This window comes from Thunnus thynnus, chromosome 22 (genome assembly GCF_963924715.1).
Source record: "Thunnus thynnus chromosome 22, fThuThy2.1, whole genome shotgun sequence".
Taxonomy (NCBI): Eukaryota; Metazoa; Chordata; class Actinopteri; order Scombriformes; family Scombridae; genus Thunnus; species Thunnus thynnus.
Window position 1 is genome coordinate 12350807 of NC_089538.1, and position 24707 is coordinate 12375513.

At 37.1% G+C, this 24707-nt stretch overlaps 1 protein-coding gene across 1 annotated transcript in view; it reads right to left on the minus strand.

Moving 5' to 3' along the window:
• LOC137174435 (glucosidase 2 subunit beta-like) overlaps window positions 1-24707 on the minus strand; it is a 139165-nt gene that overhangs the window by 112330 nt on the left and 2128 nt on the right. Inside the window, exons 3-7 of the mRNA XM_067579696.1 lie at window positions 23853-23948; window positions 22184-22241; window positions 21084-21201; window positions 13297-13426; window positions 931-997 (exon numbers count right to left, since the gene is read on the minus strand). Coding sequence (XP_067435797.1) covers window positions 931-997; window positions 13297-13426; window positions 21084-21201; window positions 22184-22241; window positions 23853-23948 — 469 coding nt within the window. The remainder of the gene's footprint in view (window positions 1-930; window positions 998-13296; window positions 13427-21083; window positions 21202-22183; window positions 22242-23852; window positions 23949-24707) is intronic.

The following is a 24707-nucleotide window of genomic DNA, read 5'->3' on the forward strand; positions in this document are numbered from 1 at the left end:
CTGCTGTTGCTTTACATCTCAAAGAGACATGTTTACTAGAGAGAAACTGCAACAACAACGGATAGTCTTTCTTTTTGATTTCCTGGTTTACTCTTACAATAAGATTTGAAATGACAATGTCAGCCGTATTGTCAAAATATGAGCACAACAGTGCCACAGCTATGTTTATCTCTACACACCTTGCAAATTTTGACGTCCACTGGTTAAACTAGGCAGAGAAGCACAATGTTCAAGGACAATATGTCATTTGGTAGAAAAAAAAGGTGCTATTCAAAAATAAAAGATTTGAAACTTTCAACCTTGTTGCTTTTTTTTTTTTTTCACATTCCCCGGGCTTCATGCCCTCTGTGGTACTTTTTTTTCCCTCAAGAATACTTTTATTGAATTTTACACAAGTAAACAAAATACACAAGAGGAAATTTGTAGAGCACACAACAAATATGTGAAGTTTACAGGGCACATCCATGATAGAGGAACACATCCTGCAATCTTGTGGCAATTACCCCTCACCTCCACTGTACAAGCTGGAATTTCATATATATATATAAAAGAGTACTTCATCCCTGGAGTAATACAGGAAGGTGCTGAAAGTCGGGTTTCATATTTAGAAAAGAAAGAAAGAAAGATATATAAATAAATAAATAAATAAACAAAAGAGGGGGGGCTTAGATGTGGTACTTTTTTTTTTAAACTGCCCAAACTTGGAGCAAATACACTTTAAGTATTTGTTTAGTGTTGCATTTCATAGCAATCTAAATGGTACTACATTTATATAGTATGCATGGATTTTGGAGGGGTGTCATTGTTTCTATAAAATGGCTTAGCATACGTAGGGCCTTGACAACAATGTCATAGCAAAAACATGAACATAAAAACTGGAGTCACGAGATTTTCAGTCATCAACAAGGAAGTAATCAGCATGTTATTTACCTGCCATCTTTATTGCTGTCCAGTAACTGGAAAACGCTGGTTATTGTGCTGTACTGATGCTGGAGACCTAAAAAAGAATAAAAATGATATCTGGGTTACTGGATTTTTTAAAAGATAACCAATTCCAGCTGTTCATGTTATAAGCATGATGAGTCATGATAACAAAGAGATAATATTTTTTTATTACACACACACACACACATTACTTGGATTGGCTCTTTAATTGCCAATCATTGCTATAAACACTAATCCATTTGAATGCAAACTGAGAGGCAGGGATAGAGAAAAGGACAGAGCTGAGTTGGATTTAAAAAATATGGGGAGCGGGAGGGAGAGGATAGAGGTTCTTGGGCAATCAAGCAATGAGTCAGTCACGCTGTGCAAGAACATTTGGTTTCCCTGTAGGAAAAAAAAAGCATGTCAGAGTCCAGAATGCAATCAGGAGGCTTTGTGCTGTAACGGGCTGGTATGACAGTGATTTCCCTCTTCTCCATTCATATTCACGGGCAGATGAAAAGGAGACGCGAAAACTTCCAGCGAGCATGTGACCCCAACTGATTCATTTTGAGAATCACATTCATTGGAGTGGGAGGGAGAGGAAGTTCTCTTATGTTCAGTACTAAGCATCTCCCACATCATCAGCAGAACGAAGAATGTAAAGGGGCAAACTGATTGGCCCCTAAGCCTGGGGAAAAGCACTTTACATAATGCTAATTGCACATCCGCCGCAATTACCTTTCCGCACTAATTACAGAAAAGCTAATTGTGAAATTAGCATTTTTTTTTTCCCAGCGTACAGTAGAGCGCCTGTGTTGAGTGTGTGCTGTAGGGGTGTAAAAAAAAAAAAAAAGCAAAATCCCAGTTCATGAATTCAGCCTTGAAAAAATGAACTTTAAATCCATATTTATAAAGCCGTGCTGTTTTTTTTTTTTTTTTTTTTTGGATTTAAGTTTAAAAAGATGCAAGATTGTGCACCACATCTTGTCACCCACAATATGAGTGGAAGTAGCAAAGGTCTATGGAGGAAGCCAGATTCTTCACCCCCGTTGTTGACTCTACTCAGCCAAGTGGAAAAAACAAGATTTGCTAATATTCTTCTGCAATACACACAGCATCTGTCATATTAGCGGCCTATTCTTTGTTTGAACAGCCTTCTATTCCCAACCTAATGCTTGACATTCTCAACCCATCCTCTAGTCGCTCTGTCTCGCAAAATGAGTGCACAAAGGAGGAAGAGAAATGGTCTCATCCCTCCCTCTACTGCGGCGCTGGAGCTATGAAAAACAACCATAAGGAGGATAGATGGAGAAGGGAGGAGAGGAAGAGGCAGAGGAAGAAAAAGATAGAGTGGGGGCGGGCGCGTTGTGGTAAAAGGTAAGAGGAAGAGTGGGGAAGAATGTGGAAAATAAGTGAGGAGAGAGTAGGAGGGCAAAAAAATATATAACAGGAGAGAGAAAGGAGGTTCAAGACACTGGCTCTTTAGGCCGATGGCACATATAGGGGGCTATGTTTACTAATGGACACCATCACTCATCCACCCATGTTGCCCTGGCAATAGCACAGCACACTCGTAAAATAAGAGAGGCACAAAGAGAACAGAGAAAATGGAACATATCAGCAGGAGACTGCAAATCTATGCCTGGGCTACAGACCACGTTATCCACACAGAGCTTTCTTTGTTATTCTAGGCTCTGCACTCCAAGGCTAACAAAACACGCATTTTGCTTTCTTTTATACACGATAAGCAATATTTCCAGGCAAGAAAATTACCTCTTTCTGTGGGAGAAAAAAATGCTTTGAGATGGAAATAGATCAAAAGGCTGCAGGCGTCACATTGAACTTTTACTTCATGGAAAATAGAAGACACTAAATAGAAAGCTAGGATCTGCAAATAAGTGTTTTAACCTAAATGGTGCATCCTGATAGCGAGGGTTTACAGCTTCAGAATGATTCAGATAGTGCATCAACTCAGCTCAACTTTATTTATATAGCACCTTTCATACAAACATGCAGCCAACAGTTCTTCACATAGCAAGATTAAAACAACACAGACGACACACACAAACAAAAATAAATAAAAGCAAAATAGGCAACAATAAATACAATTTTGCAAGACTTAAAGTAGAATAAAAGTCAATAAAATAAACACCAGGGATAAAATGATATAAAAACCAGTGATTAAAACTTAACAACTAAAGCTATAACATTACTCCAAATAATAATGGAAAGCCAGATTAAAAAGAAAGGTCTTTCATTTCCTTTTAAGAACACAGAGAGAGCTTCTAATAACCAGAGACAGTGTGTTCCATAGTTCAGAGGCATAAAAACAGGAGGCAGCCTCACCGCTACTTTTATGGGACACATAAGGAACATTTAAAAGAGAAGCAGTGGTGGACCTTAGTGATCTGGCTGGAACATAAAATGAAAGAAAATCTCTGATGTAGGGAGGAGCAAGGTTATTTAAAGCTTCGTAAACACCTGAAAGAACTTTAAAATCTATTCTAAAAGATAAAGGTAGACAGTGTTAGTGTCTTACCGTTTCTCTCAGTTGCTTTGGTACATTTCTCGGATCGGAATTGAAATTCTCAAAACTAGTTGTTTCGCATCATCTAGTCACTTGTGCACATCATAAAAACAATTTCTCATTCTGTTGAATGAGAAAGTGCAGTATGCCACTTGCATTTTATAGTATACATATAATTTATACAGATGCATCCTGTACATATACTGTAACACACAAGCACACACACACACATATACAGACTATATACAGTGTATGTATGTATATACGCATAGACACATTTGACATATTTATATTTCGAAATCTTACTCAATCTTTAGCTTTAGCTTTATTTATTTATTTATCTTGTGTTTTGCATTACTTTATTCCACATAAGACTGCAAGACTACCTCACAGCGGTGGCAGAGGGCCCCTTTTCACACTTCAACAGGAGGAGGCTATTTTCACCATTGTCATAGCAAATAATGCCATTAGACTAAGGGAGATACAGAGTGCCATTATAGAAGACAACAACATCTTTGAAAACATCCAATATGTTAGCGTCTCAACTATCAACAGGGTGCTGAAAAGACACCAGATGCAACAGCTGTACCCATGTACAATTTGAAAGGAATGGTGGCAGAGTGAAGGAGCTACAGTACCAGTATGTACAGGTAAAACATCTAAGTGCACACAGTAATTGTACTTTACAGTCAGAAGTACAACATTGTATAGTGATATACGGTACAGTACGTGTGACCTGTACACATTTGCTATGGCTGTAGAAAAGAACATGCAATATGTATACATTTGATGTAACTGTATCTTGTTCAAAATGGAAATACATGTAATTCATAAAACTAATTTTGTATCTTCTGGATATAGCATATAATCGAACTGGAATCAAGTGAACCACCAACCCACCAAGTGAACCACAACCAACGTCATATACTTGGATGAGGCTGGTTTCAACTTGGCCAAAGACAGGTGTGTTCGAAATGTCATCCAAGAGGCAGGGAACATCACTATGTGTGCTGCTATTTCAGAGCATGGTGTGCTAACTCGTATTCCCATTATAGGGAACAGCACACAGCATCTCCTCACCTTCTTTGACACCCACTACAGGGGTCTCATCCCTGATGATGAGAGGGGTCTGATTCAAGATGTTTTACCAAAGTATGTGGTAATTTGGGATAATGTGAGTTTCCATCACTCAAACACTCTCAGGCAATGGTTTGCGACCCAATACAGAATACCGATGGAATTCCTCCCACCCTATTCCCCATTCCTTAACCCAATTTTACTCAGCATGGAGGTGGAAGGTTTACAATCGCCAGCCACATACTCAGATGACCCTGCTGGCTGCCATGGATGCAGCATGTGAGGACATCACAGGAGACGCCTGCAGAGGCTGGATAAGACATTCCGAAAAAATTCTTTCCGCGTTGCATTGCAAGGGAAGATATCCATTGTGATGTGGATGAGACTCTGTGGCCTGACAGGAATGTCAGGAGGTGTAGAAAGACTGTAATTCATACAGCACTGCATGTACAGTTCTGCCTAAGGGGTGTTTCCTATGTTTACATTCCTAATTTTCTTTGTATCACAATGACATGGTCTGTCAACAAATTACAGTACAAACAGTAAAAACATAAATGTGAATCCTGTCTAATTTCTTGCAATCAATTTCCCACATACAGTAATGTGTAACTGTACTACTGAAATTGATATATGCCATACAGAAAAAGTGCAGCCTTGTGCATTTTCAACCATTGTCATCAAAACCTTAGTCATAGGACCAACAGACCAACTATAAAATGTGCTACAGCAGGATAGGTATCATTATCGGGATATGAAATTACCTATATCAGGATATGAGATTTTGGTCATATCACCCAGCCCTAACTAATATGTTCATTGAAATAAACTAAGGATTTTGAGCAAGATACGGGCTTTTGCAGGTAATCCATTGTGTACTGCTGTTTGTATGAATTGTTTTGAGAAATACACTTTCTGTTTTGCAAATATTAAAGATGATTCAAGAAATGTACCAAAGTGACTGAGAAACACTGTAAACAGTGGGGTGATGTGATCCATTTTCTTTGTTTTAGTTAAGACTCTGGCTGCAGCATTCTGAAATAGCTTTAGTTTTCTTATAGACCTTTTAGGTATTCCAGAAAAAGGGAATTATTAATAGTATCAACTGCTAGTAATAAAAGCCAATGAATGAGCATTTCAGTATCTCTCTTGTTAAAAAAGGTCTGACTGGCAATATTTCTGAGATGAAAAAAGGTTGTTTTAATTACCTTGTTAAAATGAGAATTAAAGTCTAAAATCACTCCCAAGTTTGTGACTTGTCTTTTAATCTGTTTGCTAAGACCACTAAGCATTGATTGCAGTTTTTCTCTAGCTGCTTTGGGTCCTATTAAAAGAAATTCAGTTTTCTCCTCATTAAATGTAAAAAGTTTTTACCCATCCATACATTATCTTACATTATACATTGTCTTTTAATCTGTTTGCTAAGACCACCAAGCATTGATTGCAGTTTTTCTCTTGCTGCTTTGGGTCCTATTAAAAGAAATTCAGTTTTCTCCTCATTTAATTTTAAAAAGTTTTTACCCATCCATATATTAACGTCAGTGAGACAGTCAATGAGAGCATGCAGTGCATAGGGGTCATTTGGCGATACAGAGACGTACAATTGTGTGTCGTCAGCATAAAAATGGTAATTGACGTGGTGATGGTTAATAATGTTTCCAAATGGGAGCATATATAATGAAAACTAAATTGGACTGAGAATATTTCTTTGAGGAATACCATGAGTCTTTGATACGTAAGCACCCAGTTAAATAAGACTGAAACCAAGTTAAAATACAGTCAGAGAGACCCAGCCATTTCTCAAGTCTGTCAATTAAAATTTTGTGGTCAATTGTATCAAATGCTGCACTGAGGTCTAAGAGAAGAAGGACAGCCACGCTGTTTGAATTCACAATAATTCTCAGGTCATTTACAACTTTCAGCAGGGCTGTCTCAGTGCTGTGGTTTACTAGATAACCAGATTGGAGTTTCTCTAAAATGCTGTTGTTGGTTAGATGAACAAGTAGTTGATTAAAAACTATTTTTTCTAAAAGTTTACCAAGGAAAGGTAGACTAGAAATGGGTATGTAATTGTTTAGCTCTGAGTATTCTAGATTGGATTTCTTGAGGCGAAGTTTTACCATTGAAGTCTTGAACACTGTGGGGAAGATGCCTAAATTAAGAGAGGAGTTTATTATATTGTTGTTACTTGGGAGAGGCTATGGTAGCAGGATTTGAACAGCTTGGTTGGGATGGGGTCTAGAACACAAGTGGAAGACTTCATCCTGCTAATTACTTCATCAAATCAAACAATGACATAATAGATGGAGGCCCATGGGCAGGGATATCCCAGAAAGTCTGAGTTTCTGTATTTACAATTCTGGCTCTAGTAGAAACTATTTTTTCTTTTAAAGAAATGAAGTCAATTCTTTGCATTTAAGAGTTGAGTTGTGGAAAAAAGCACTTTAGGGTTAATTTAGTTTTATGAAATAATGCTTGAGAAATGGGCTTGTCTCTCTTTCCTGACTGCATTACTGTAGATTATAAATTGATCTTTAAAAATGTCAAAGTGAACATGTAGTTTGCAGTTTCTTTTCAGCTGACAAACTGCAGCAGTTTTCCATGGTGATTTGCAAATTAAACGCCTTATTTTGATTTGTGCAGGAGCAACTGTCTCTAATGAGAATCTTAATTTATTATTAAAATCATCAGCAAGGTCATCAACTAACAGTGGTGGATTCACCAGATCTGAAAAGACACAAAAATGATCAGAAACAGGGACTTTGGCAATGGATGAAATGTCAACATCAACACCTCTAGTAATAACTAAGTCCAGTATATTTCCATGAATGTGGGTGGCACTCTGTACACGCTGAACAAGATAGAGACAAGCAACAAGATCCAAGAAATCCAAAGCCTTTGAATCGGTGTAATCATTGACATGAAAATTAAAATCACCAAGTACAATGATTTTATCATGATAAGAACAATTAGCATAAATTCATAAAACTCAGATAAGAGGTTGCTGTCATGCTTGGGAGGCCAACAGACAGTCACAGGGATTACAGCCTGGTATCATTTCAGTATCAGTATCGAGATATTTATGCAGGTATCGTATCGAAGTCATAATTTTGGTATTGTGACAACCCTATGGCTTAGTAATTTAAATTTGTTCATTAATTCATTGGGTTGTGAGTATAGCGACTGAGCCAAATGCCTTTTTCTCAGCAATCACATCAAGGACATTAACAACGTAGAGCTGATATGACTGACAGCCTTCACAAATTAGACAATTAAAAGTGCTGGCAGGAAGCTGTGAATACTTCAGGTGTTAAGTACATATGAATAATGAAGTCTTTTTTGAGTCCCATATTGTAATGAACTTGACCTCTTTGGTTAGACTCCTCTGTCAGAAAGCTTTGACATCCAAGACTGCCAAACAAGCCTTCCATACCACACCAGCAGACTTTTCAGAACAATCTACACGTTTTTACTACAGTACCATGTACAAGTACAACAGCAATGTAACATACAAAAAAAAAAGTTAAAAGCTGCATAATTCCCACTGAGACGGATTTCCTATCTCACACATATTTCAAGTCTCTGCAAGTTGATTTTCATAACACTGAAAGAAAGAGAAAGCAATGTCTGCCTGGAAGGTAAAAAAAAACAAATTTGAAAAGCATTGTGGTTTATTTGAATAGAAAATTATTCAAACATACATTTTGGAGCAGTTGAGGAGTCCCTAATTTATGTATTTTTTCTTTCTCATCATAGGGATAAATATGAGTATATCAAAGCAGTGGGAACATGAAATGTTTGGCACTGGAATCGGTTCTATCTAGGTTACCTCAGGGGAACTTCTACTGAAATCCTCAGAGGCAATCTGGAAAACAAGCCAAATACTGTGTGTCTTCACTGCATATTACAGATTTCTTAATAGACATGTAGCCCTGTGTAAAATAATCCATGTACAGATCTATACGCAAATATACAAATCCATTCTTTATGATGAGATATAATCCACATAGATGTTCAAAGTATCTGTAATGATATAAATTTCAGTTTTACCACATAATTGGCCCTGAACTATTCTGTTAATTTTTTAATTATTTCTTTTAGGAACAAGTGTGCCTCTGAGGTTTAAATATTATTCTATGAATAATATTTAAACTTATTAAGAAGTCAACTTAATAACTACTCCAAGATCAGTAATACATTTGGTAATTGGGATTATCTTCATATATTTTTGACAACCCATCACAAAATGAACACAGATCCCTCATTAAAGGAATTGGTTATGTTTTACTAGAAAATTTTAAATGTGTTTTGACTATAACTTCAGCCCACTATATAGCAGCTTTTTATTAAAACATATTGGTGTGAGTCCTGTCTTTAAGCATGCCAGTGAGTGCCAATAGTATATGCAAGTTTAGCAGATAGGCAGATCTGTGTTTTAAGAGAGGGGGTAGTAACATACTGTAAAACCTATTTGACGCTCACTAGCAGGGTTAATGTGACCTCAAGGACAGAGACTGCCAGGATTTGTTATAGAATTTTCTCAATTTATGAAGATGTCAACAAACAGATGGTAAAATAGGGGTGGAAAACAAATTGGTTTCATTGACAACATTAACTAAAACACTGAGATCCAATCACAATGCAGGAAAAATCGAGATAACAAGAATGGTCTTAATATGAGGCTAAATGTGGAGGGCTGTGATTAGATGTCATTATCCAGATAGCATATCCAAATCGCATGTTAGTAGGTGTAAATTTGGTCTATGCCTTATTGTGTCTTATTTTCTGCAATTTGTGCTTTCTTTTGAAATATTTCTATGCATCTCGGCCCTCTCTGATAATTAACCAAATGACTTTAATAAGGTAAAAACAATAATCATCTCCCTCACAAACAATAATGGTCTCTCATCTAAGGTACAGCAGGGGAACAAAGAAGCTTTTGTTATTCTATGAGGACTTACTTGAAGTGCCACACCTTCTTATATCAAATGAACCCACATCTGTTTTCCTTATTTGTGAATCAAGATTTTCAGGTCAGTCTTATAATACAGTCTGATAAGAACAAGGTGTTTTTCTTGTGCTTCACTGGGGTTTTATGAATAGTTCAAGACAGAAATTATTCAAAATGAGGTGGGCAACCTGCACAAATGAAAACAACATATCTGAATACCTGACGCTTCAAATTTGTGATGAAGAAAACACTCCAGCAAGGGTCTACCCCTGCTGCAGAAACATATGCTTGAATATGACTCTGAATATGACATTGTTTAATCATTCTGTTGAAAAAAACCAACCAATCTTTAAACTTTAAGATACATTAAGAGTTAATTGTGAATACTGTAGAATCATCATAATAATTCTAATAAAATTATGTCAATTATGGATGTAATTAGAATTTAAATTGTATGATTCGCAAATTTAAATTGATAGAATTATGGCCATACAGTATTTGGAATAATTGTGTAATGGTCGATTCAACATTACCCACATTATGTTCATAAAAAATTATATTTAAGAAAGCTAAATAACTATTTAAACTGAAAAGGTCTTCAATGATAAAGCTGCAGGATTCAATGAAAACGTGCATATGGCGTGATATATTTACAGCAAAACAAGATGTTTTGATTGTTGAGGCATCCTGCCATCTCATTTATGCTGTAAGGTGTCTAACTGCATTCATGTACATTTGGAAAACATGAGTAGCAGGGAGGTGGTCTGCATGAATGCATGATGATCTGCTATTGAAATCAGGTCAACCACTGGATTACCAATGAACTTGAGGAAATCCCCTCAAACTGTGGGTGAACTCCAAGACAGCGTAGCTTTGCATATTGGGACGTGCCATTAACGTTCAAAGAGAGTAACTTACATAAAATACAGAATATCTCTATATGAGGCCATCATATCAAATAAACATCATTAGAGAAGGAGGAGACCTCAATATGAACCCAAAGCTTATCCTGGATGGCATTAAGGAGGCATTTTTCAAAAATAAGCACACATGATCAGTGTCCTCACTGACAAGCAGTGAGGATTTACCTCATGTTTGTTTCGCAAATGTTCAAAAATTGTAAATACTGCTCAATAATGGGCCCTATCAATTTGTGAAAACAATATGTAATACTCATGTATTCTAACAAAGTAATATCACAGTCTATGTGCATGATTTATGGGATTGTGTGAAGGTATCACATTAGCGTTGGAGTTTTGAAAGAACTACAGTTCTCCAACACTTCATCTGAACAGTAAAAGGTCTGAGTTTAGCAAGAAATTAAACCTTCTCAGAATCTCACAGCATATACAGTATTTATACTAAAAAAGAAAAAAAAAACTCTTGAAATGTTATTCTCTTATGTTTAATAAAACTGAGTAACTCAAACTTAGAATATCTAATATCACCCACTCCCAAAAAGTGCTGCAATTATTTTTTCATTGTACCACACACAATGTGCCATGAGAAACCCATTTTCTTTGAGGGTACAAATAACCAGGCCCTTTAAAACTTCTCAATAACTGTGTGTGAAGCCCTGGAGACATGTTTGAGCGACAGCAGCAGTAAAGGGAACGACTGTTAAGTTCTACTTTGCAGGCTCAGCTGCTTGTTCTTCTGGCTTTTCATTCCTATTTTGACACAGGCTATTGACAGGTCATAAAGGGAAAGAGGAGACGTTCGTGAAAATAATGTCTTCCTCTGTTGAGATGTTCCTATTTTTAATTGAAAAAACACAATGTTTGTCCTCATGGGTACCCTGTGTAGTTTAGGGCACTTGTTTTAAAGTTTCAACAAATAATGTGTTTTGTACCCAAGTTAGGACACGTGTATACAACGTGCACATGTATTAGTCAGTGCATAAGTGGTGAAAAGAGGTCTAAAGGAAGTTATAACCTCTTAATTGTTGGTCCTCTTGTCTGACATTTAGTTGACAGGACATGATAGCAAAATTATATGATGCTGAGGAGTTATGATGACAGGGGGGCAATTGTGGCCATGCACTTCATAATATTTTGAGAGTTTTGAGCAGCTTTATTACGATCCAGGCTGCTTTCGAAGGATGGAAATTAAAGCTGGTTGTCAACCAACTGTAAATTTGAAATGTAGCACCAACAATTATAAAATATGACTGGTAAGAAACGATTTTAAACTGTAGTGTAACTGCTGCTCAGCACTTTATCAGGAGAAATGGCTATTTAAAAAGGGCAGTAAATTCACAACAGCTTAGGTTACTCTTCTGAAAAAGTATTTAAAAAACAAGCTCAGAGCCAAGTCACACTGAAAATCCCATCAAATATAAAAGTTACAGATTTGGAACATTACCTCCTTGATCATTAGTACACTTGTTCAATCTCAGCTTTACTGTGTGCGTGTTTTAACACTGGGAAAGAAATCAAAATGAAAGCCTTATCAGCTCACCACCCCCAACAAAAACAGTAAGGCCCATCGGGGAGCCATAAAGTGTTTGCCGAGTTATACTGTTGGCAGATTGATTGTGCTTATTCGCTAAAATTCAAGTATTAATCAACATGTAATGTCATAGGTTGCAAGCAGGCAAAAGCCTTGATAAGTACACTATCCTTTAAGTCACTGAAACTTCCCCTCAACTTCTACACCAGAAGCTACCCCACACACACACCCACACACACAAATTGTCATTAGAAGTGCATAATAAAAGCCTAGATGGATAGCCAACATGGACGAGACATGCCAACGCTACCACCGAAATGAAAATTGATGGTTGTTACGCCCTGAAGATGAACAGTAATGGAACTAAAGGATGACAGGCTCAGGAGCATGGGGGGCCAGTGACGCCTGGCAAAGGTCAGCTCACACTGTGAGAAGCATGATGGATGCATGCTCAGCGGAACGACCAAAGTCAAGTGACCTTTATTGCAATCAAGACTTTTACTTGAGGGGCAGTTTGACACAAGACAGATAATCAATTGCCGAGGCTTCGCAACATAACAGAAGATCGTGAAGAAGATGTCGGTAAAGTATTAAAAAGTAGACAAATGACATTATTCTGAATAAATGTGTTGTTTGATGCATTTTGTTTCATGTATTGACAAGAAAACAACACGATGTTACACTTTTAAAATGACAAAACACATGGATTGTGTGTAAGTTTCCCCATTTATGTGAGAGGTGTGTATTTTTCCAGGTTTTCTATGATTATTTAGGACTCAGCAGCAATCAAAAAATCTGAAACTTTAACTAAATTAACCCCACCAATCTCTATCCCTTGCCGTTATGATTCTAAATCCTTATGGATTTCAGTGCAAAAATGACTGAGCCCATTTCCCATCCAGCCCCACAACTTCTTGTACATTCACCTACGCAAGTCTGAACGTCACTTAAATGCCGAGGCAGCTTGTGCTTGGAGCAATAAGGGAATTTTCCTGTGAGTCATAAGCAACATCTCTCTGAAGGTTTGAGGAACGTAAAAAGGAGAGCTGTGGGACTGTAATATGCTGTTGCTCAGCACTCCTCTCCTAGTTCATTTATTTCAATGGCACAGGCATCTGTATTTAACCCTTCCAGCTGTTTCGGATGTTCTACCATTTGTCATCCTGACCATCTGGCCTAAGGTGCTAAGGTCAATTCACTTTTGTTCAATGTAAGGCCAAGCTGAAATGAAATGGAAGATGCCCTGTGGTAGCTGTAACAATGACCTAACTATATCTGCAAACTGTAGCAATCCTGTCGATTGATCAAATTGCTCTGAAAGGACTCTAACCAAATCATGGCAGGTTAAAGGTGGCATTACACTTACCACTGTCCCCTGCTTCCAATGCCTTTAATGTTTCTTCTTTGAGTCTGTCAGCCTCGTGTTTCTTCCTTCTGTGTTCCTCTAATTTGATCTGAAGGTCCTCAGCCGCCTGCTGAAGCTCTCTAAGCTGGGCCTGGAGAGAGACAAACACAAGGCTTAAAATCAGCATGACGTGGCAAACATTACAGCTGCCAGCTGATGGAAACTTTCATACCAATAAATTAGTTAGTTAGTGTCTGAAGTAACTGGCCAAATCCATGTTTTCCTTATATTTGATCCTCATATTCCTTATTTGTGGCACAGATCTGACACAAAAACACAATTTAAAATATGATCTTAAATCTGGAAAATGTCTGATTTGTCGTCATTCAAACACACATTCATATAAAAATCAACATCTGCCAGCCAACACTCATCGCTGCATTCTCATCATTTAAAGAGTATACTGACAAGCAGTGTTTCACTGCCCTCGCTGGTTGAAATTTCCAAGTGTGCTTTGTTGCATCTGTAACCACACCCAACAGTGATGTCACAGGGTCTTGAGCACACCTGTACATCACTGCGGCAAGGTGAGAAGTTAAACCACTGGAGCTCAGCAAAAATGAGATTTTTCAAGGGGTGCTCATCTACAAAATAAACATATACTTAAACAATATATAATGACTTTTGTATATCTCTACATGAATATACTGTGTGTGTTATTTTTTTCTTTCATGCTTGAAGGTCAGCTCAGGAGTTTTCAGAGTAGAGCATTTTCATCTGCTACAGGTACAACTTGTATGTTATGCAATCTCATTCAAAAGAGATTATCCAAACCATTGTATTATTTTATACATAGACATGATTATATATTTCTTATTTGAGGAACACAACATAAAAAGATAGTGAAACAATCAAATTGTTAACAAGAGGATCATTTTAAAATTATATTGAGAAAATTGTGAATCAATGCATTTTTAGGACCAAATCTCCATTTTTCTCTCCTCGTCTTTCCCCATCTTTCTTAATGCATCAATATATCTACCTCCAGACCACAACCAGCTCATATATTTACAAAAACTTGTACGACAGCAGTCGGGCCTGCACAATGGACTATTTAAGTCACTTGCGTCAGGAGGTGTTGCTGTCTCACCAAAAACGACAGCTTTTGACAACCAAGCATAACCTATCATCACTCTCTGTAATGGACCAATTAATATGAGAGAGCAGCAGTTCTTATTTTTTGTTTGCGTGCGTGTGTTTGTGTGTGTGTGTGTGTGTGTGTGTGTGTGTGTCAATACTGCCTTCCAATCTCTCCTCAGAGACTCCCATAATGCAGTGATGGATTCTGCTTGGTTCGGATAGGGATGGCTACCTTTCTAGGCCATGCTGCTTGCTTAGTTTGCTGCAGTGATTTATGGGCTCCATTTTGAGTGTACAGGAACATATTTACTTGTGAATAACACCAAACATGTAAAAAAGTTCCTCCACCATGTCAATATGGAGTGTTAAATGTTAAACAAATAAGACATTATAATCTAAATAATCATATGAATGAATAAAGAGTATAAAATATAAATGAAACCATTAATTTGTGAAATTATTAAAGAATTTAAATACAGTTAATTGTTATGCAATCTAAAGTCATTACTGTGAAATGTCATTCATTTTCATTTCATTACAGAAATTTTAATTTCAAAGTGTCCTTTTTCAAACGTATGGTTTCATTTTCATAATAGTTAGCAGTACAGTACAATAACTTACCTCCCCTTTTCTTTAGCTTAACAAGGCTACATATGCTACCCAACTAGCCAGGTAACTAGCTTGGATATATTGCTCAGCGTTTAAGTACAGCTGCTAGCTGGTTGATTCAGTGTTTCTAAAGGTGCATTATATGGTAAATCGAGTGATTTTGGACTCAGAGTCTTTCTTGGGTAGTTATAGCAAAATTGTGCTAGCTAGCTTTGCCGGCAGTTGGTTAGCCCGCTGGGAGGGTGAGGGCACTGATGACCACTCTCATTACAAGTGACATTATGAAATAAAAAGTGTAATTTGGAACAATGGCATTATGAAGTAAGTACATTTTAGTAATTTGCTTTGGGGTTTTTGTTTGTTTATGGAGTGTTTGGCACTTTTTAAACTCTTACAAAGTAATATGGTTTGGGGTAACACTTCAGATTAGCTCAGACTATTAAGACTCAGACTACTAAAATTAGAATAGGTAGTTAAAAATTACCTACAGTATGAATTCTTAAATTCACAGATGGTTATTCTCTCACTTAACATTTTGTTCACTTGTACCTACATGTATATATTTCGACATATTGTACTGGTACACCATCAGTACATAAATTACACTGTCAATTGGAAATAATTAGGCTGTACATCGTCAGTTTGGACAGGAAGTCACTCTAATATCCTCTGTCATTCTGACACAGTTCAGACTAAGCTATGTTAAGTAGGGAAAAAAACATTTTTAAAAGGACTGAGGACTAACAAATACTGCACACTACATCCTGCTATAAAATGTACTCTTAGAGCAGGGCAATCAACAGAAAAATAATCACAAACCTCTGAAAAGAGGATTTTATTGAATACCAATTTGTATTCAATTAACAGCAGCATTCCTACTTCTGCTGGTTCTAGGGCACATAGTGCTGACATGCTACACTCAGCTTTCATTGTGTAAATTCTTCTAATGTGATTAAAAAGTTTTCTAGGGTAGCGTTTCTTTAACAGCAGATTCTTCTTTAACCCTTGAACCACAGGAAGAGTTCACTCTCGAGTCATTGTTTAAGGTTTCCGAGACGAGGCCCCTGAGGTAACCCTGCCATATCAACAGAGACGCACTGAGAGAAGAGGATCACAATGTGCGGCGGGGCTCCGAGCGCTGGGTGACACTTCAGCCTCGATCTGTCAATCAGCCGCCACAGAAAAGAACATGGAAAAAAAAAAGAGAACAGAACAGAAAAGAAGAGTGCAGAGTACACACTCAGAGACCATCAGCTGGCAAATCAGGCATGTGTAAATGTGTGTGTATGACAAAAGTGGCCTTCAGTCAAAATTCCTGTTGTCAAATCAGTGGTATCTTTTTAACTGTATCTTCCAATACAAGCCATACATGTTTGAGCCAAGCTTAACATTCTTGAAATGCATTTTCTACACATACACACATTGCAACAAAGTGCTTAGAAATAACTTGAAATAAAATTATTTCCCACAAAGTCAATGTACAAAATAACACAAGGAATTGAGGGCAACCAGAGGTGTAAAATGTGCAGTTGCAACATTTTTTGGTTGCCGATGAGTCCATCAGAATCCCAACTAAATATTTTCAATAACCATAACTACATGAACAATACTCTGGTCTTGCAATGTTCAGTTTTCTATTACTAATGCAAAGTTATCTTGCAACATGTGGTATATGAGCCACACTTGACCATCAAACAATGGAGGAAGGGCTACTTGTAGTTCCTAAAGCACAATGATGCATTAAGTAATGAGTCCACTGAACTGGAAAATATACCTTACAAACATTTAAAGAGACCATCAGCTGCAAAACTTACCAATTTAATTTGCACCAAACTCCAGGGCTCCAGTTTCTAATTTGGCCTAGTGCTTGTTGAACTAAATGTGCAAGTGGAGAGCCGAGGAAGAACTGTGAAGTAGTGTCTGCTTATCTTGAAGCTTTGTAAAGGACCATGTTGATTCAAAATGGGTTTCATCACTCAGGTACTTGTTTACTTGTGCTGACATACCCCCAACTATTTACTGCTTACTGCTTTCGAGTGATTGTAAATGAAGCACAATTACAGCTGAAATCCTTGAGAGATACAATAAAATGCAAAGTTCATAGCAGGAGAAGAGTATGATGATGTTTACAGGTTACAGATGACGGCACAAACTGGAATTGAGACACGATACATTTTGAATATAACTATAATCTACATGTATGTTTGCTACGCTGAAATGGGAGGACAAGAAACTATTCTCAATCTTAATGGCTAAGGGGAGAAATTATAAAATGGCACACACTAATAAACAGTGATACAAGTAGAGTAAATGGCTGAAATGCTTTATAACAGTTCTCAGACCTAGAAAACAGTCAACATCTTATGTTGACAAGGTAAAAACTAACTGCATAGCCAGCTAAGGTCGGTGTTGGAAACCGCACAGCAGACACCTGTAGCAGCAGGTGCCGTGAACGTGTATGGTCAAAGCAGTATCATAGAGCACAAGCTGCTCATTTAGACCAACATTTCTCTATTCTCTTTCTTTGATATTTTCTTTTTTCCCCCAGCTGGTCGGATCATACAGAGGGCCGCAAAACTAATACGGGAGGAATGAATCTAGGCTTTTTCAACACTTTCTTGGGATCATCAGTATGGTTCAATATTTGCAGGCGGAATGGATTCTTGGTTTTCTATGTGGAGAGACATGTTACTATTTGCATTAGTGACTCTATTCTTAAATGGATAAAACCAGCTATATCTGTGCTGTGGGACAATTATTCCCAGATAGGGAACTTTTCTTATGTTTGAATGAACTGATATTTTTTTCCCTTCTGCCTGGGTTAAATATAAAATGGTTTAATTTAAAAACTCTTGCACAGTTATGATAGGTAATATGTTTTGCAGAAGACTGTGGACTTAATTTAAGTATAACACGCCAGAATGGATCGATGTATGAATTTTGTTTGGATTTAAAAAGACTAAGGAGTGCCAATAGAAATATTTGTTACAGCTCATATACTTTTTGTCCTTCTTTTTTCTTTCTTTCTCTTTTGTTAATTTTCCTGAGGTTTTTTTTATATATACCATATGAGGTTTAAGAGACATCCCAGTTAAAGGTTAATTGGGATAACTTTTTCTAGCCAGTCAGAGTTACAAGACTAATTCCTTCCAGTACCTGCTGTAGCCAGAAGTTGTGTAATCAGAGGGGGGTTATATTGTCTGAGGGGAACAGACATATTAAGGGACTTAATGGGTTTTGTTAAGGGTTATGTGTGTATTATATTTTGGATTTATTTTTGTAATGTGCTTCTCTCAAAATTAGAAAATGTCTCTCTCAAGGGAAAGGTCCTTAAAGGGTAATTCTGGTATTTTTCAACTTATTTTCCCATCAGTTGGGGTCTAAGTGACTAATGGGGACAAACATTTTTGGAATTAGTCCAGAGTATTTAAAGCATTTATTATGAATTTATACCCTACGGACCCAAATATAAAAGAGGGCCAATATGTGCTAATCAACATGTGTATTTTGCAAGCAAAGAGGCTGATAGCCCTTAACTGGAAAAGTTGAAATAAACCATCTAGTGGATCAAGGAGATGGCGTCTTGTATGGCATTAGAAAATATAACATATATACTGAAAAACAAACAGGAAGCATTTAAGGAAATATGAGATTAAAAGGGAAGAGACAGGAGTTTCGTTGGCAGATATGGATCATTCTGAACCCTAAGAAGGACAATTCATGTATAGAGATGTAAGAGATGAAACAAAATAGCATTAACATAACATTAAAACTGACATGCATTTATTAGATATAGTATATCTATGTATCTATGTATATATATATATCCATAAATTCTATGTTACCAGTAGTCTGTATTGTTTTGCCTGGAGGAGTGTGAGGGGAGGGTTGGTGTGGGTGCAATTAACGGGATAATATGATATGGTTCACACTGTATTTATTTGTTTTACTTTTATAATTCCTTTTTCTCTTTGTCCCATGTCTATTTATGTTTAAAACAGCAATTTAAAAATATTCTCAAAAAAAAATAAATTTTCAAAGCACAGCACATATAGAAGTAAATTAACCTCAACATCCATATCAATCAAGTACGTTAGTGAGAAAGCAAAGTAATAACACTAGTGCACAAGTAGCCAAGGTGAAAAGTTAATTAAATCTATTGAGAATAATTGAAACTATATCTTCACACAACAGCTAGAAAAGAAGCATACTGGTACATTTTCATGATAATTTTAGGGGTATTCTGATTGGTTGCTGTCAACAACACAAGACAGAGAAGAGAGAGAAAAATGAGAAGTAGCAAAGTCTCCTGGTCAAATTCAAACCCAGGTAGTTGCAATGAAACTGCACCCAAATAATCTTATAAAGTCTGCATAATTATTACATTTCAGAACAAACTATTGTACATCTCCCACTAGTCCACTGTGCATGCTGCATGACACTATCACTGTCACTGTCAGCACATAGGTTACAGATACATCATTTTTGTAGCATAATTTGAATAATCAATTAGTCAATCAACAGAAAATAAATCGGCAACTATTTTGATATTCAAATACTCATTTTTAATGAAAAATGCCAAACATTTGCTGTTTGCTTCTCAAATGTGGGGTTTTTAAGCTTTTTTGTGTCATACATGATAGTGAACTGATTATCTTTGGATTGTTGGTCAGACAAAGCAAGATATTAGAAAACATCACCTTAGGATATTATAAATTATAGACAAAACAATGAATCAATTAATCAAGGAATTAATTTTTAGTTGCAGCCCTGTATTTTTGGGCCATTAACTATACCAAACCAAAAGGTTTGACATTTACACAATACTAGGCCCAACTGATACTGGATTTTTGGGGCCAATGCCGATAACAATATTAGGGAGTAAAAAAATTCCATTATTGATATATCATCTGATGATCTTATATATATATACAGAATATATACATAGATGCACATTTTTTGCAATGATCCCTCAAATGTGGTTATCAAAAACTTGTGACAAAGATATGTAAGGGAGGCATGATATTTTACAGTTAAACAATAAACTTTATTGTATAAAATGACATCAGTGCACTGAAATAGTAAAATCCACTGGGAATTTAATAATTATAAATAACTATAAATAAAAAAACACACCAAAAAAACATACTATGTACGTATATATTAAACTTGAATAAAGAAAAAGGATCAAATATACATGCCTATATAACTTAAATATATATACATACATACATATGTGTGTGTGTGTGTGTGTGTATACACACATATATATATGTCAGCACATATTGGACAACATATTCACTGATACTGAAATATCTGTGATAGGCCAATATCGGCTGATAATATCAGCTGACTGATATAGTGGTCGGGCTCTACACAATACCACTGTGAAAATACAGTCATAAAGAGATGAGAGAGGTTGAAAGAAGTCATAAGTTGCGAAAGAGGCTGTCTCTCAAGATCTCAGCAGAGGTGTTTTCCCTAATACATTATTGACATAGTTAACATAGGATGAATGATCAAACTACTCCGAAATCAGTTCCATATCATTTCAATGAAATTATTGGACATTATCGTACATTTAGAGGTTTTTAGAATTACTGATCTTATGTTGTATAAAAGGGTTCAATTATTATAGAGTATAAATGGAATCAAGGGTGCATGTCCTGAGTTGGGGTTTTGTTTTTAGTGTGGAAAAGTGCTACATATTCATTTAACCATTTGCATTGTGGCAGGTTTACGCTACTTACACATCAAACTTGTGATGTCTCCGTTTGGCAACAATGTAAGGTCACCTGTTTTCTCCTGATCCAGGGATTAAGTTGAAATATATAGGCCGCCATACACTATATATAGACCGCTTAATGATTCCTGTGTATATGTTGTGGAGGTCAAACTAAGCACAGTTTGAACAGCAGTCAAAAACCTATGGGTGAACGTCATTGGTTGTCAAACAACAGGAACAGGAAAAAAACTTCTGAGGGAAAAGCCCTGATGACTGTCCTCTGTTACTACTACATGCCATAAGGTAGTAGTTACTTTAGCAGAATACAGTGTACCTGTTTCTCCCTCCAGAGCAGCACTCCCTCCTCAATCAGTTGCTGCTTGAGTCGCAAACCCTCGTCCAAGGTCCTCATCTGGCCCTCCACATACTCTCTTTCTCTCTGTCCCAGATTCCTGGAGGAGAGAGAGCGAGTGGGAGAGGGAGAGAGAGGATGCACAGTCCCATCATTACTGAGAAAACATGGGCCACCCCTGCTATGGTCACCGACTTGGCGCAATCCAATTTTTTAAGGGCCCACAATGCAGCAGGAATCCAAATGGGAAAATAGAAGAGTAAATAAGATGGGGGCTGATGCTCTGTGGCTGAACTAAATTGTTTTTGAAGTCGGGCAAACACAATATGAGTGTGGACCTTGTGAAAACATAATGAGATATACTCTGCTTGTATGCGGTTTTGAGGCGAATGGCAGTGAATGAAATAATAGAGGACTGTCAACAAAAGAAGTGGGTTACTGTCTTAGAAGTTACATTTACACAGCATCAAAGTATGGTCAAGTCTTTGCAGTGTAGCTCAGAGAAGGTGGTAAATATGACCCAGCAAGGTCTGAGTTGGTATCAATATTTTCACAGACCTAACATCTATGCAGTATGTAATTCATATCCAGTAGGAACTACATTATCTGCGTGAAAATCGCCTCTGTACAATTTACAATTGGAGGGGGGTTGTAATGCGATGGTGAGTCAGATCTGTCTTTATCATGGATGAACTCTTCAAAGCAATTTTGTGATGCATATACATTGCAAGAGAAAGTCTGAACTATCAAGTGTTCAATCATAGTGACACCATGCCCCCTGGTGGCACAATGAATGAGTCACTATCACATGGTTGCAGCTAAATTGAACAGTCTATCACACTGTTGCTATGATATATGGCATCATTTTAACACATGGATAAAAGAAAATCTGCATTTTTTTTTATCAAATTTCCCCCCAAAATGCACTGTTTGATATATTTCCCATATAGAATAGACTGGCTAAAAGTCTTTTTCGCATTCAAGATTCTTATAGCAATAAATAGGCCTTATACCCTCAGTTGATTAAAAATCTGCATGTGTTATTTTTATAAATATTGAATCTCAGTTTTCATTCAACTGACCAGCAAGAGTTCTGGCAGTGAGCGTGGCTGTTGTATTCATCTGAGGCGTCGCAGCAATCTGGCAAGAAACACAGGAGAAAAACCAATCCAATGCACATAGAGGAGAACAGAGGAGCATACAACATATCAACAAGGAGAGGTGAACAATATGTCTTTATTCTAAACACGTATGCTGTGGTCGATACATGATTTGGACCGTACAAATAAAGACAGAGTAAAGTTAAAAAGAAATAAAAACACATAATCATCAATTATGAATAATTCATTTTGAGGTACTTTTTTGACTACTAGAGCCTTTGATTTCTGACAAACAGCACATTGTTTTATTTTGTCACATAAACTGAATTATTCAAAGAGAAGAACATTAATCTGCAACTGTTAGATGTTCGTTTTGGTTGGAAAAAACAAGACATTTGAAGACATTTTCTTGTATTTTATGACATTTTATAGGCAAAACATAATGAATATGAAATAATCGTTAATGCAGCCTAAATTAAAATATCTTTAAAATGATCCAGTGATGGCACAAAACGAACACAAATGTTTATTCTCTTTAGTACGGATACTGTTGATCTAGCCTGTCACTTTTCATCCTTGAAAGATGAAGATTAGATCTTGTGTCTACATGATATCTCTCTCTGGTTCAGATGAGGCCTCGTGAGATCAGCCACTTATAAGATAAACTGCATGGTGTTTTGTAAGTGCTCAGATCTGGTTTTTACTCAGATGTATCACCCAAGAGAGTGGGCACAGTGTGAAATTTCTCAATTATCCAAGAACCCCATTGGTGACCGCTAGAACAAGAGCATTACAGCCCAGAAAAAGGAAGCCAATGGAAATCTCTCGACAACCAGTCGAAGAGGAAAAGAGAAGATGTATTAGCGATTAAGTGGCTCCGTTCAAGGCAGGGGAGGTATTAGAAGACAAGTGGGAGTAGAAAAAAAAAGGAGGGAGGAGAGACTTTGAGAAATATTCCCCGACTACTCTTTCATTCTTCAGTCTTTCAGTTTTTTTTTTTTAAACCCAAGATGGTTGCATGCTGTCTAATGCTCCTGAAAGCGCTGGTGACAGAGGAGATGTCGACAGCGGGATGTATTGATTTTATCCAAACCAGAGAGCTACTGGAGAACAAACGTGGATGAGAAAAGGGGGGGCTGAAAAACTATCTGATTATGCATTGGGTGTGGCAGACTTTATCAGAAAGAATGGAGAAAAGCCTTGAGGTAAAAAAGCCAGGTTGTTGTGGAGTGACCGTGTGTAGCTATACCAACAGGTCACTTTTCTGACATCATGTAAAACACGTCTGCAAAAACACACAAACTGGGAAAAGCAAACAGGACAACTTCTTACCCAATGAAATGAGAACTTATTTTGATAAAAACCCTCAAAACTACCTACGTATGAAGTGCATAAGCTGTTAGAGCACATTCAGCATCAAACCATTCCACCAACAATCCTGAACAAACAACTATTCATTTTCTGCAAGAATAAACTTGTTCATCATTATGGCGCTTTGAGTGTCGCCCTTGTTGTCCTTGAAAAACGCTAAGGCAGAAAAACATTGTTAATCCATTGCCTCACTTCAAAAAGGTTTTGTAGAGTAAGGTTATTAAAGCCTCCTCTCAAGAAAAGTCAAATCTCCTTTATAAGGTAATATAAAAAGCCTTACCACAGATGCCATCATTGACTCGCGATGACGGGATGTAGTGTGGGCGGAAACCCAGATTGGTGCAGTAGAATCGGCCACGAGGACAGGCTGAGGTGCCTACATGGGCCCAGGAGCAGAAATCAGTACTGCATAATAAACTGACGTTCAGACACAAATGAAACTAATCAAAACTATTTATAACAGGGGTCACTACAGCCAGTTAGTGACGAGTGCAACACGTGTTTTCAATCTTTTAACAGGCACTGGTGCCAATGATGTTGTCCTTTTGTTTTGTTTTGGGTTTTTTTTCAATCAACCAGTCTGCATTTTCACTAGTTTGAGAGTCAAAAATTGGTGTGTTTTACAGCCTTGCATGTTACTGGCGGCTATTTAAAGCTGCTTACACCAGTCCATAGAAGAAGAAGTGTGTTGTTCACTACCTTGTGATCCAATGGTACACTATCAACTAATCATAACCCTCTTTTTGAATAGTGATAACTGAAAAAATTGCAGAGGGAAGTATTCTGGGTGTGGTATAATTCAGTTTGCGACTTTTCTTCTGTAAATGCACTCATACTCAAAAGATATTACTACGTGAAAATGGGACACATCAAATCACATCAATGAGGTTCAGGGAAATTTCACCTCTATCTTTTCGTGTTTCCACTGCACTGGACTGGCTGCATCTGCTGTCAATTTTTGGGGTCAATCACTCCAAAATCTTTGTTGTGGGTAGCTAAATTTGATTTGTTAACCCTTTGCTTTCTCTGCCCCCTTTTGTCTAGAACAAGTACAGAAGTTATTTTGGATGCTACTTATTTTACAAACCCTATGCACTCTGGTTGCCAAGTAGATTGTTCGCTGGCTTAGAAAGTA